Source organism: Saccopteryx bilineata, chromosome 12 (assembly GCF_036850765.1).
Source record: "Saccopteryx bilineata isolate mSacBil1 chromosome 12, mSacBil1_pri_phased_curated, whole genome shotgun sequence".
Classification (NCBI taxonomy): Eukaryota; Metazoa; Chordata; class Mammalia; order Chiroptera; family Emballonuridae; genus Saccopteryx; species Saccopteryx bilineata.
This window is the reverse complement of record NC_089501.1, coordinates 51,984,271-51,997,304: the sequence shown is the minus strand read 5'-3', so window position 1 is coordinate 51,997,304 and position 13,034 is coordinate 51,984,271. Positions and strand designations below refer to the sequence as shown.

The 13,034-nt window shown below is 55.1% G+C and overlaps 1 protein-coding gene across 1 annotated transcript in view; it reads right to left on the bottom strand.

The window, feature by feature from the left end:
* The window catches only part of IGF2R (insulin like growth factor 2 receptor), a 109,115-nt gene that overhangs the window by 44,646 nt on the left and 51,435 nt on the right, over nt 1-13,034 (bottom strand). The window contains 10 exon segments of the mRNA XM_066248472.1: nt 431-610; nt 1,801-1,860; nt 1,862-1,970; nt 2,438-2,553; nt 3,413-3,590; nt 4,482-4,626; nt 5,215-5,352; nt 6,510-6,653; nt 8,541-8,681; nt 11,542-11,706. Of these exon segments, the coding sequence (XP_066104569.1) occupies nt 431-610; nt 1,801-1,860; nt 1,862-1,970; nt 2,438-2,553; nt 3,413-3,590; nt 4,482-4,626; nt 5,215-5,352; nt 6,510-6,653; nt 8,541-8,681; nt 11,542-11,706 (1,376 nt within the window).

Here is a 13,034-nt window from a genome sequence, read left to right as displayed (position 1 = left end):
CTCACTGTCCGCCCATGGGCTGGTGCCAAACCGAGCCTCCACGTCCCTGTGAACTGCGAGCCCTGAACCAGCTCTCAGACCCGTTCTGCTGCCAGGCTCCTCGGCCAACCCGCTGGCAAGAACGGACAGGCAGGACGGTGCCTGGAAAACTCGGAGAGAAAGCTCAGAGCTACAGATAACCGCCCAGTTCCGTGTTGTCACATACCAGCAACAACAGCACTGGCTTCAACTTCAGAAAGCACAGACACAAAAGCCCTACGACGAGCTCCCTGCCTCCTCACGTCTCCATCTCATGCTGACCTGAGAGAAGTAAGGGCAACCCGATGCCCCCTCCCACACAGACTTGTTCACCTCTGTTCGGGAATACACCAGGCGCTACTGGTCCCAGAAAGACCCCAGGGCAACCCCGTCCGGGATGGGCACCGCTTACCAGGCTGCCCCGGGAACAGACGAGATGGATCCTGGTGATGTAGGTGGTCTGCACGCCGTCGCTGGTGGTGCACGCTGAGCCATTCAGGTACTCTAACAGAAGGGTGCCGCTCTCCTCCACGGCAGGGCCCATCGTGGCCAACCCCAAGTTACTGACAGAGACGACTTCGGTAAACACACCCTGCAGACAGACACGTCCCTTAGGGTCCCCTCTGACTGCACCACTGCTACAGCGGGTTCCTGTGACTCACGATCGTCTGCGGTCTACAAAGTTGTTGTGAGTGCTACGCTAGTGCACGTGGAACATAAAGCCCTACAGACAGGGAAGCACATGCCTCTACGTACACAGACCTCACTTAGAATACGATCTTAAATCCTCAGTGTCTCATGCTCGTAGACTGTTGTCTTTACAACTAGGAAAATGAGGTTCAGACACAGAGACTTGTCTCCCCTCTAACAGGCATCAGGGGAAGAACTCAAACCTGGTCCACCTTCCTGGAGCCAGGAGCTTCTGGCCCCACATGGCCCTGCCCTCCACGTGTGGGGGACGGGGCTACAGACTAGGACACAGAGCGCCCCTTGTTCCACCTCAGTGGGAAACGTGCATGTCAGACAACTGTGCCTGTGTCCCAAGTGACCAAGAAAGCACTTCAGTTACTGACTTCGGTTCAGTTACTGTCAGCTCTAGAAGTGCAGAATCTGTGAGCAGCGCACTGGCCTGTCCTGAGGCCCCTGCTCCCACAAAGGGCGCACGCGAGGGCGCACACACGCGCCACAGGGGACTCGGTCCTTCCCCACAGCACTCCAGACACCTCTGAGTTCGCCAAGGACATGCGCCAGGAAGAGGACGTTCCCGGCGGGCTATTTTTAAAGCAGCAGCACACGGCCGTCTTTATTTTAAGAGTCACCGGGTAAAGAGCACAAGGGAACAGACCCAAGCGCTGCTGGCAGTAACCGCACCGACCACGAAAAAGGCTGCTCAGTGCCCCAGCCAGAGCGATCCTGTGGATCCAGTGCATCACTGCAATGCTCCCAAGCCAGCTACCCCCACCCCACCGCAACTGGCCAGGAGCGAGAGCTGTCAGAAGCTAGAACTGCTCTTTCTAGACATCCACTGCTCCAGGTCACTTCTGAGTTAAGGCTCAACACTCCGCCAGGGGCTTCCTCTGCCTCATTCTGTGACCCGAGGTTGCCAACGCCAATGCCTATTTGGGGTCCAAATCTGAACAATTCACATTCAGTCGCAGCCATGGGAGGCCCCCCGTGTTAGCAGCCAGCCCCACTTTAATCTGGGAGTCCCAAAGTAACCACGGCCGCTCATCACGGGGTATGGTAGGAGGGAGACCGGGAAGAGCAGGTGGGCTGACTCACCTGACGGTTTTCGTATCTTATCTGTCAAGCAGCTGCATAGCGGTCACAGCCCAGCACGGGGATGCAGAGGCCGGCACACATTAATGTAGTATTTCCTCCACATGTTGTGTTCTCCTGCGCTGTCCAGCGCATACCAGTTTCCATCAGGGCCGCCTTCCGACTTTGCGAGACTAAAATTTCAAAGCAAATGGTATGCTTTATCTGGCCTCGAGGATTCGGCCTGACAATTCCTTCCTAAGTAGTTAGAGAAATGCAGAGCAAGGCAGGCCCTCCCAAACACACTACAGAGGTGGGCTCCCCGGGACTCACGACACCCATGAGTATGTTCCACTTCTGCTCAAGTCAGCACTCAGCACACCCGGACCTGCCCCCACCCCTTGGGATAGACAGTCACTGACTTAAACGATGCCACCGACATCTAAGGCTTTGTGGTGCCAAATCCAGTTACGCAAAGGCTACCAGGCAGCTTTTAGAATGCTTTCTGCTTGGGACTCCCCATCTGAGTCCTGCACCCCGGAACTAACTAGACTTCCGATCAGTGGCCCAGTTAAACGCTCACCAGCAAAGCCTACAGAACTTCAGCACTAACTGGACCCAGGCCCAGGCTAGGGCCAAGGGCAGGCTGACCCCACCTCACCTGGAGAGATCATACTGCTCCATGGTGAAGGGGTCGGTCACCACGCACTCCAGGGGCTCCTCTGGACAGGCGTAACTGGTATACTACCGGAAGTTGTAGGTCGAGTTATCTTCCTCCTAAATCGTGTGGCAAGGAGCAACAGGGAAGAATGACAAAGAGAGAGGGAAACATTACGTGAAGCCAGCATTTATAAAAAAAAGTGACCAGTACACCTTCTACAAACACACTACAGCAGGGATCCCCAAATTTTTTACACAGGGGGCCAGTTCACTGTCCCTCAGACCATTGGAGGGCCGCCACATACAGTACTCCTCTCACTGACCACCAATGAGAGAGGTGCCACTTCAGAAAGTGCGTCGGGGGCTGGATAAATGGCCTCAGGGGGCCGCATGCAGCCTGCGGGCTGTAGATTGGGGATGCCTGCACTACAGGAAAAGGGTTGCTACTTTGCCCATCTCAGTTTATTAAAGGGGAGAATGTCCAGTAAAAAATTAAGGTGGAAATCTAGCCTCTGTTCAGTGGGAATGAGGAGGTGTTTTGATGCTTTCGTGTGTTTTGTATCCAAAACTAAAGAATTGTGGGCTGTTACTGAGGTGTATGGCCCAGTCACTGGGGTATATGGCCCAGTGGATAAATAGCTCATAAAATGACAACTGCCTAGGGTCCTAGCAAATCTAGAAGGATGAACTAAAACCTCAAAGGCTGATAACTTCCCCAGGAAACCACACTCACAGTTTGGCTACTACACAAAGGGCCATTGCAGGCAGGCTCGCATAAAGTCATGGGCAGCCAGACCACTTGACAGTCCGTCCCCAGGGATACCCCAGCCCACACCTCCTCTGCGGTGAGAACCCCATCTCACTCCAGAGAAGTCGGCGGCCCTGCCGCGACCCCTTTCTTCTCTCCTCCCGCCTTCACGCGGCTGATTCCCTCTCCCAGGCGGCGTACGCATGGGCACCCGCAGCCCATTCCCACCTGATACTCGGGCACACCCACGCCAACGTCTCGGTCACAGAGGAAGGTGATGAGCGTCGCTCGCACCGCGTGCTTGTCGTTGTTATAGGGCGTGCCATCCTTGTAGCTCAACTGGATCATCCTATTGGAATAGGAAAGTTTACTATTGCTCTGTCTCAAGTTTCAAACCTTCTTATCACTAAAACAAACAAACGTCTCTCAGAAAAGATGCCAAGACCAGATACAGGAGGAAGGGCTGGTGCACAGGGTGGGGGAGCAGCTGGGACAGGTCCCGGGACGGCAGACCACCCCGATCTTGAGTTAGGGATTTCTATGCCCAGCAGGGGTGAGAGGCCAACCCCACTCCCCCTCCAGAACCCAAACCCACAGCTGGTGGAGGGTACGACTCACTTCATTTCAACTAGTCAATGAAGAGACATGTACATAAGTGTCTAACAAAAAGAAGAGCCAGCTACACAGAAAAAAAATGGCATTATGGCCCTGGCCGGTTGGCTCAGTGGTAGAGTGTCGGCCTGGCGTGCAGAAGTCCCGGGTTTGATTCCCGGCCAGGGCACACAGGAGAAGCGCCCATCTGCTTCTCCACCCCTCCCCCTCTCCTTCCTCTCTGTCTCTCTCTTCCCCTCCTGCAGCAAGGCTCCATTGGAGCAAAACTGGCCCAGGCGCTGGGGATGGCTCCTTGGCCTCTGCCCCAAGCGCTAGAGTGGCTCTGGTCACAACAGAGCGACACCCCAGAGGGGCAGAGCATTGCCCCCTGGTGGGCAGAGCGTCGCCCCCTGGTGGGCGTGCCGGGTGGATCCCGGTCGGGCACATGTGGGAGTCTGTCTGACTATCTCTCCCCGTTTCCAGCTTCGGAAAAATACAAAAAAAAAAAAAAATGGCATTATGGATAGCCCTCTCTCTTTCTCCATGGTGTGTAAGCTCTCTGGGAAATCACACACTTAGCACCCTTTGGTCAGTAGGCTATGTCCTCTCCATGTCTGATTGCTTGTCACAAAGCTATGTCAGCGGAGAGCACACCTGTCACACAAGACCCCTGATCACAAACCCACGAATGAACGCAGTGACTTGCCTTCTTGCCACCTGACAGGCCCCCGAGCCCGGCTGGCAGGGGCCCCCCGACACCGCAGCACACACGTTTATGTAAAAGTCGTACTTCTCAGTCTCCACCTTATAGCCATCTTTCTTTGTGAGAGGTGACAAGTCAAAAGAAAACTCTGCAAAAAAATAAAAACAATCCAAGGATGGAAGGTCGGTCAGACCGCAGTCAGTCACGGCAGCCTCTGCTCACCCCTGCACGCCGAGACATTCTTCCTGGGGACCGCCCGGGGACCAGGAGACCAAAAAAGGCCAAAAAGAGGCTTTTCCTATTGGGCCACCAAAAACACAGTTCCTGACATGTTCCTCGGAGAAGGAGTCCTTACCATGTCACACAGTTAACCGAAAAATGCTATTCCAAGCCCATAATTGCTGGTCAAATAAACAACCAGCATGCTTCCAAGCAGGGGAGCACCAGGGCATGACCTGTGTGGAGAGTCTCCCAGGGGCGGTGTCTTGGCCAGAAACTCACGCGGAAAGCCTTTGCCAACATGATTCACTTCCGCGGGTCTGTGCAGCAAGCCGAGGCTGGTTGTTCATTATCTCAAGCCTCGAGCTTCAGCCTTTCAGAATGTGGGCCCAACAGGATTAATATCATTCAAAAGAAGGTTCCCTCGAAATCACTCTTATTTTGTTTTCGTTTTAGTTTGCTAAGCCTAAGCAGGTCCAGGGGACACCCCGCCACCAGAAGCCGCTCGGACACCCACCCACCTCGGTGTCAATGATGGTGCAGTTCTTGCCCTCGGTCCTGGACAGCACGCAGGCGGCGGCCGTGTGCCACTCAAACTCGTAGAAGCAGCCGTCTTCTCCGGAATGTGTCAGCACTGGAGCACTTTCCAGATCACCTGTCAGGGGGAGAAAGGGACCCTCACCAATCGCTCCCAAGAGGGCTTCCCACATGTGCTGCAGGAGTCCACCTACCAGAGGTCCCGAGAGCGTCCACCCTACGGAGGCAGAACAAAGGGGGCTGTCGTGGGCTGCGGGCAGGGGGTAGCGGGGAGGACACGGCGGTGAATGTTGGAAGGGGTCAGAGCGTCTGTTTGGGAGGATGGAAAAGTTCTGCAGGTGGACGGTGGTGACAGATGCACAACAGTATGAATGTGCCCGATGCCACAGAACGGTCCACCACAAGGGGTTAAAATGCTGAATTCCGCATGAACATGCGTGTTACTACAATTTCTTTTAAAAATAAAACACAAATTTCACATTATGCATATGATGCCATAACTTTAAAAAAAAAAAAAAGAAAGAAAAAGACTCCAAAGAAAAATCCTAGCCCCTGACCTCACCCCACAGCTGAGAATTGCTCCAAAGGACACACTTCAAGGGAAGGTTAAGAGGCTCAGTGGTGAGTGGTGACACAGTGAGTGGCGCTGGGAGCACGCTGCCGACCCAATAACGGTAAAATCAGGGCACGCTCAACATCACCAGCAAGGAAGCCCCTAAAAATCACAACTAGGACTGAGAGGCGTCCAAAAGCACTCACAATGCTAGTTCTGAGGAGCATCAGAACGTGTGACTGCAGGTAGGTTCTGACCCTGTAAAGCAATGCAAACAAAGGGACACGGTGTACAGAAGAGCGCTGTATTTTTTAACGGTGAGATCCCGGACAGCGTGTGTCAACCATCACGACCCCTCCCTCCTCTCCCCATGGAGGAAGTTCAGCAGCTGCGTGGCCGCGCTCTGTCAGCCCTGAGGAAGAGGCAGCCCCCTTGGACCATAACTCTTTTGGAAAATTACAAGACAATGCCCTTGAAGGCCATTTATGGTTTCTCCATTGCTGGACTGGTCTGGGGCGGTGGATCGGGAATCAAATCCAACTGGACCACCGCTAAGGACGGCCGATCCTTGCAAGGCTGGGCTCCACCCCTTCCGACCTCATCCCCTTGGCAGGGCCATGAAGAAACGGACACGAAGGCTGTGGGCACACCCCTGGCAAAGCCCCGACCACGTCTCTTCTTTTGTATTTTTCTTTCCCCGGTATTGTGTTTAAAATGTTTACCTGGCTTGCACACCAGTGTTATATTAGTTCTTATTCTCTTCTTGTCGCCACAGACGTCACCATCTGCATAGGAGAGCTGAATGTTTCCGTCCTCTTTTGTGGGGGAAGAAATAAATTTGCCCAGATTTTTACGTCCACTCTTCTCTGGAAAAACAAGAAAGGGGGATGGACAGAAGATGTTAATAAAAACAATAACGACAGAAAGAGGCAGCACACGTCAGCACAGACCCAGCAGGTACGCCACAGACTTCTTCTCAGCCTGCCCAGCTGGCCCAGACACAGCCAGTGAGTTTCTTCTTGAGTGACATGTTTGGCCAGGTGGTGGCAGCCACGCTGAAAATCCCGAGGCCCCCTACGGGCTCCGCAGGGAAGTGGGAGAAGGATCACCACCACCCTCGGTGCCCACAAGAGGGAGAAAGGCAAACACGCCCGGCCCGCCATCCTGTAAAACAACACCATCTCCCCCCTTCCGGGGCCCTTACTCTCCCGAGACACGTCTTTTGAAAGCACACCAAGGGTCCAGCGTTGGTCCCAGGAACAAAGCAGAAACTAACTAAACCTGTTCAGCCAGCCAAGAAGGGGACCACTTAATTCCTGGTTCAGTTGATTTTTCCTGTGAAGTTCTGAAACTCCCTGCCACGCCCTGCTCACAGAAATCACCCTGAAGGGCAGGGTGCTTCCTCCCACCCCCGGGCCGCACAGGTCCTTGTTCTATGCTTGGGACAGATTCGAATTGCTCTTCTCCCTGCCTATCACTTCTGGGGTGGGAGTCTGATCCATCAAACTGAGCTGTCTCTGCAGGACAGCCACAGATCAACACAGTCACAGCCGATGGAATCTAAGGGGGACAGAGCTCTCAGACAGAGGCGACAACAGAAGATGCCAGTCACCCTACATTGTCACTTCTTAACTGCAGGCGGTGAAGTTGTTAAAATACCAAAATCAGGCCCTGGCCGGTTGGCTTAGCGGTGGAGTGTCGGCCTGGCATGCGGGGGACCCGGGTTCGATTCCCGGCCAGGGCACATAGGAGAGGCGCTCATTTGCTTCTCCACCCCCCCCCTCCTTCCTCTCTGTCTCTCTCTTCCCCTCCTGCAGCCGAGGCTCCATTGGAGCAGGGATGGCCCAGGCACTGGGGATGGCTCCTTGGCCTCTTCCCCAGGCGCTGGAGTGGCTCTGGTTGCCACGGTGGAGCGGCGCCCCGGAGGGGCAGAGCGGCGCCCCCTGGTGGGCAGAGTGTCGCCCCTGGTGGGCATGCCGGGTGGATCCCGGTCGGGCGCATGCGGGAGTCTGTCTGTCTGTCTCTCCCCATTTCCAGCTTCAGAAAAAAAAAAAAGAAAAAAAATACCAAAATCAGCCTGACCAGGCGGTGGCGCAGTGGGTAGAGTGTCGGACTGGGATGCGAAAGGACCCAGGTTCAAGACCCCGAGGTCGCCAGCTTGAGCGCGGGCTCATCTGGCTTGAGCAAAAAGCTCACCAGCTTGGACCCGAGGTCACCGGCTTGAGCAAGGGGTTACTCAGTCTACTGAAGGTCCGCGGTCAAGGCACATATGAGAAAGCAATCAATAAACTAAGGTGTCGTATCAAAAAACTAATGATTGATGCTTCTCATCTCTCTCTGTTCCTGTCTGTCTGTCCCTGTCTATCCCCCTCTCTCTGACTCTCTCTCTGTCCCTGTAAAAACAAAAAAAACAAAACAAACAAAACAAAAATCCGTTTTATGCAAATCCTAGCAGCATTCTTCTTCAGGTTACAGGTTACAAAGGGAAAAGACAACTGTTTCCCAGTGAGGTTCTCTGGGTTTTCCATCACGTGGGAAGACCGGGGCCAACCACGGGCCCTACAGGGTCTCCACCCCAGACTGCCCCCCGGAGCCCCTACAGCTGAGACCATCAGTGCTCTCTTTACCATCCTTCACGTGCTGCACTTAGAAGATGTAGGCCGGATAAACCGCAGGGAGACTCTCTAGCTCTTCCTGAACCGGGGGTGGGCCTTTGGGGGAATGCCCCAGACGCGGGCCCTGGGCACACTCACCCACTGAGCACGCAGCCGCGTCCTCCGGGCAGCCTCTCGCCTTGCCTCCCTGCAGCAGTTTGTGGCAGATATTAATGAAGAAATGCTTCTTTTCTGTTTCCTTCTGGCTGACATCCACAGCTTCCCAATTCTGTTCCGGTTCTGTTTAAAAAAAAAAAAAAAGTTTCTTTAGCCAAAGGTCGTGAGTCACACCATAAATGATGATTAGATGGGAGGGAAAGGCCCAAGGCTCACCAAGCATGTGGCCACTAAGCCTCAGGCACTCACGTTCCTGGTCCAGAAAGTTTGCAAACACAGCAGTGCCCTAAGCTTCTCATTTTATGTGACAGAAATAAACCATGCCCCATGCCTCCTCAGAAGGGCCAGCATGATGGGGAGGTGGGGGGGGAGGGCAGACAGTTAGTGCAATTCTCCCAAGCCCCAAAGTATGAAATCAGAAACCAAAAAAGCAAATCCTGACGCCAGCCATGCCCGGGACCGGGCAGAGCGCCGGCCCGCCGGCGACGTGCCCCCATCAGACCACCGAGGAGGTGGCCTGCGCTCCTCTTCCCCACGAGCAGCCCAGCGCGGGGCCAGGGCTCGGTGCCACCCAAGATAAACAGGGTACGTGTGGTCCCTGGACGCAGCTCACGAGCCAGGCGCACACAGAGAGAAATGGATCCAACACCCACCGCGGGCAGAAGAGCATCTATCTGTTGAGGGCTCAGAGCAGGACGGCCGAGCAGAGGACCGTCCACGATAGGGACCCAGCCCCCACACGTTCGCCGAGGCCGTGAGTTAGAGCCGCTTGAAGAAGGGCTTGAGGGTGCTCCTTCCACGGAGTGGAGACCGGGCCTGGAAGGTGCTGATACAACCTCACGGGCGGAGTGACATCCAGCGTCACTAACCCGGAAAAGCCCACGAGAACCGTGCAAGGAAACAGGACAGACCCTGCTCTGAAAGGCTGGTTCAGAGCGGGCATGCTGAAAAGCCTTGAACGGGGACTCCTGAAGCTAGCAGGGAGGGCTTTCGGCTCTCCGCTCACGGTGTGCTTAGGCACCTGGGTGAGGGAGCAACACCACGCCAGGTTCCTGCAGAACGAGGCGGCGGCAGGTGGCACCGGAGCGGGCAAGTGCATCTCCGGCTCCCTAGCGGACCCTGGGTTTTGTCCTGCACAGTTATTTTGTCTTAAAAAAAAACAAAAAACATTGGCTCAAGGGATCTAACACCACCACCCAGTTTACGGCAGGCACACTGAGGCCCGGAGAAGGTAGGCCACGTGCTCAAGCCAACATGGCTGCTACGGCTTGCCACTCCGGGGAAAGAGCTCTTTCCACTTGGCACACAGGCACCCGAATCAACCATGGCACCGTTCCCGACGGCTCACAGGGGCCTGAAGTGCAAAAGCACAAAGGGCACCGACTTCCGCAGGCCCGGGTGCAGAGGAAAGCTCTTCAACGCGCCACGAAGAGGCATTCCTCTTTCTCAATACTGCGGCGCGTCCTGGACCAGGCGGGGCTCGGAACACGGGCTCCTGTCCCAGCTGGTCATTATGGGACTTGAGGGGACTCATTTTCTCTGTCTTAGGTATTATCTCCATGTAACAGATGCAACTTGCTTCTACGCATACTGAGTTCCAGGGCTGCTAGAAAGATAAAACGAGCCATGTCCCAACCACGTTCAGTGACCCCTGTGCAAGTCCCAACTCTCCTCCCTCATTGTCTCCGCCCCCATGCTGCTCTCAAGGTCCCCAGGGCATGAGGCACGCCTGCAGGTCTGCTCCTGGGGCCCCTGCACGTGGTCCCTGCCTGCACAGAACAAACAGTCAAGCAGCATTCGTGCAGCGCGTGCACACACTGGCCACACTCGGCGGTCTTTGCCCTGAGCCTGGCCTCTGTGACAAACCCCACCACACACTGAAACCCCGCTGCACTGTCTCCCAGGGGCCCCCACACCCATTCCCCAAAGACTCAGAGGTTGGGGAGGGAACACTGGTCCCATTACAGAGACGGGAGAAGAGGCTGTGGGGCAAAGGAGGGGAAGCATGGGTCCGAGGCACGGACCGACCCGGTCCTACCAACCGTCACAGCAAACCTTTCACCCTCTGTGCTCGAGGCCACATGCTTCGTGGGGACCTGGCCTGCTTTCCTTACGACAACGTGGACGGACCCTGACAACGACGTGCAGAAAAAGCGGAGAACTATAGGATCTCACACACAAGTGGGATATAAAAAGGAGACTCATGGACACAGATAAAAGGGAAGTGGTTCCAGGGGGAAGGGGGGGGATGGGACGTGGGGGGAAGGGAATCAAGAGGGACCAATGTACGGTGACAGAAAACGATTTGACTTCGGTGATGGGCATGCAACGCCATCAACAGTCCTAATGCTCTAGAAACGTCACCTGCAACCTATGGACTCTTACTGATTCAATGTCACCCCACTCAACTTACTTTCTAAATAAAAGCAAAGAAGTAAAATTTAATTGAGATATAACTGCTGTCACACTGTATTCATTTCAGGTACACAGACACCATGGTGACTTGCTACATGTCTGTGTTGTGAAATGGTCACCAGTCAGCTGACAGTTGCCATCCACCAACACACAGTCCCACATTTGTGTGTGTGTGTGTGTGTGTGTGTGTGTGTGTGTAGAAATTGGAAAATCTACTACCCTCTTAAGCAATAGGAGTTTCAAGTGTTTGGGTTTTTTTAAAGTTTCTAATCACACAAGCACAAGGCCTGGCACCCACCCAGAAGGCACCTGGCAGTTTTTACTACACGATGATAAGATTAGCTCAAAGTAGCCCCGAGCAGGAAACGGTGGTGCCGATCTCAAATTCAGAGACACTCCTAGTAATTCCTATTGCTACGCCAGAAGGGAGTGTAAGGCCAGGGTAGGACGAGCTGACAAAGGAGATAGGAACAGCCTTTCCAAATGTACTCGTGGGGGGAAGAGGCAAGAGAATGCTCCCATGGGCACAGGGCTGCGGACCCCCCACCCCGGGCATGGGAGGCCCTACCTGAGTGCCGGACCAGCGCAGACAGGTCATAGCGCTTCTTCCCATCGGTGACGCTGCACAGAAGGTCCTCCTTCTCCTTCACACAAGCGTACTTCGTGTCCCACGTGAAGAAGTAGGTGCAGTCCACCTCCCCGGTGAACACAGGAGTTCCTCTCCCACCGTTCCCTGTGCAATTCGAAAGGGGAAGAAAATAAAACACTCCGTGAGGTGACCAAACCCGGGAACATCCAAGGAGAGCAAGGGCAGAAACCACAAACAGGATCCTGAGGCCGAGCGTGCAGCTGAACAAACCGCAGCCCCCAACGCCCGAGATCAGAGGGCCCAGAGGTGAGAGAGGCTCCTGCTGCGTTTCAGATCCTAAACCCCTCCAAGGCCGTCCCGCTCAGCTTGGGAGAAGGTCTCAACAGGACATGAGACTGTTTACAATACATTCGATGGGAATGTGCAATGTGTGCTCCTGGGACCGTGGGAGCCAGCAGGCAGGGCTCTGACCCCCACAGACCGTGCTCAGCCTCCAACAGCCACTGAGTCAGACACAGAGTCACCGAAAGCACGGCAGACAGAGGGCAGGGGCTCGAGCCTCAGGAGTGCCACTGGCTCAATGACATCACTGGGAGCAGGACAAGTCCCCTGAGACTCATCCGGAAAAGGAAAGGGGGCGGGAGCGAGCCCACATGCAGTCGCTCCCGAGGGAAGCGTGCCGTGGTCCGGCGTCCTCACGACGTTACGGGCACGCCTCCACACGGCGCCGGCATCCTGCCCTCTCCGGACTCCGTCAGTGCACGTGTCTCTAACGCCCTGCTTGAAGCAGCAGTCTCCCGGCCCACCGCCTCCAAGGAGCCCACCGGTTTCCCAACGGCGAGACAGAACAGTCCGGCTCTGCTCAGAAAACCCACTCTTCCTGGGCCGCTGCCCTGGTCCACGAAGCTTGGGATTCAGTGCACTTTGCTGACTTCTCCTCTTCCTAGAAATACTCCCTTCCTCGCCTTTCCAAGCTGGCGGACCGCTGGCACCAAGCTCAGTCTCCCTCTCCACCCCTCCATGGTTTAACAGTCCTCCCCTGGACCTCCCACAAGATCGCCTCTCTGAGGTTTGGTGTCCTGACAGCCACAGCGTTCTCCAGGAAAGAGAATTATTTTATACCTAGGACAAACCCTGTGTGTTCCAATGCAGCTTCTACGAAGCCTCTGCTGCTACACACATCACTGAGGATACCAGCGGCTACCCGCGCCGAGCACGGCCTGAGCCAGGCACTGGGCAAGCATCGTGGTGCTTCCATGGGGGCTGGCTGTGGAAACAGGCTCTGATTTAAGGGCTTCATAAAAAAACTGGCATGCTTAATCCTAAAAACCCTGTGGCAAAGGTACAATTTCAGCCCCATTTAGTAGATTTAGGGTGGCTAAATAATTCGCCTATGGTTTCATAGCTAGAAAGCAGAGGAGCCAGGCATCAAATCCAGGCGGTCTGGCCCCAGAGCCAGCCAGGCTCGTAAG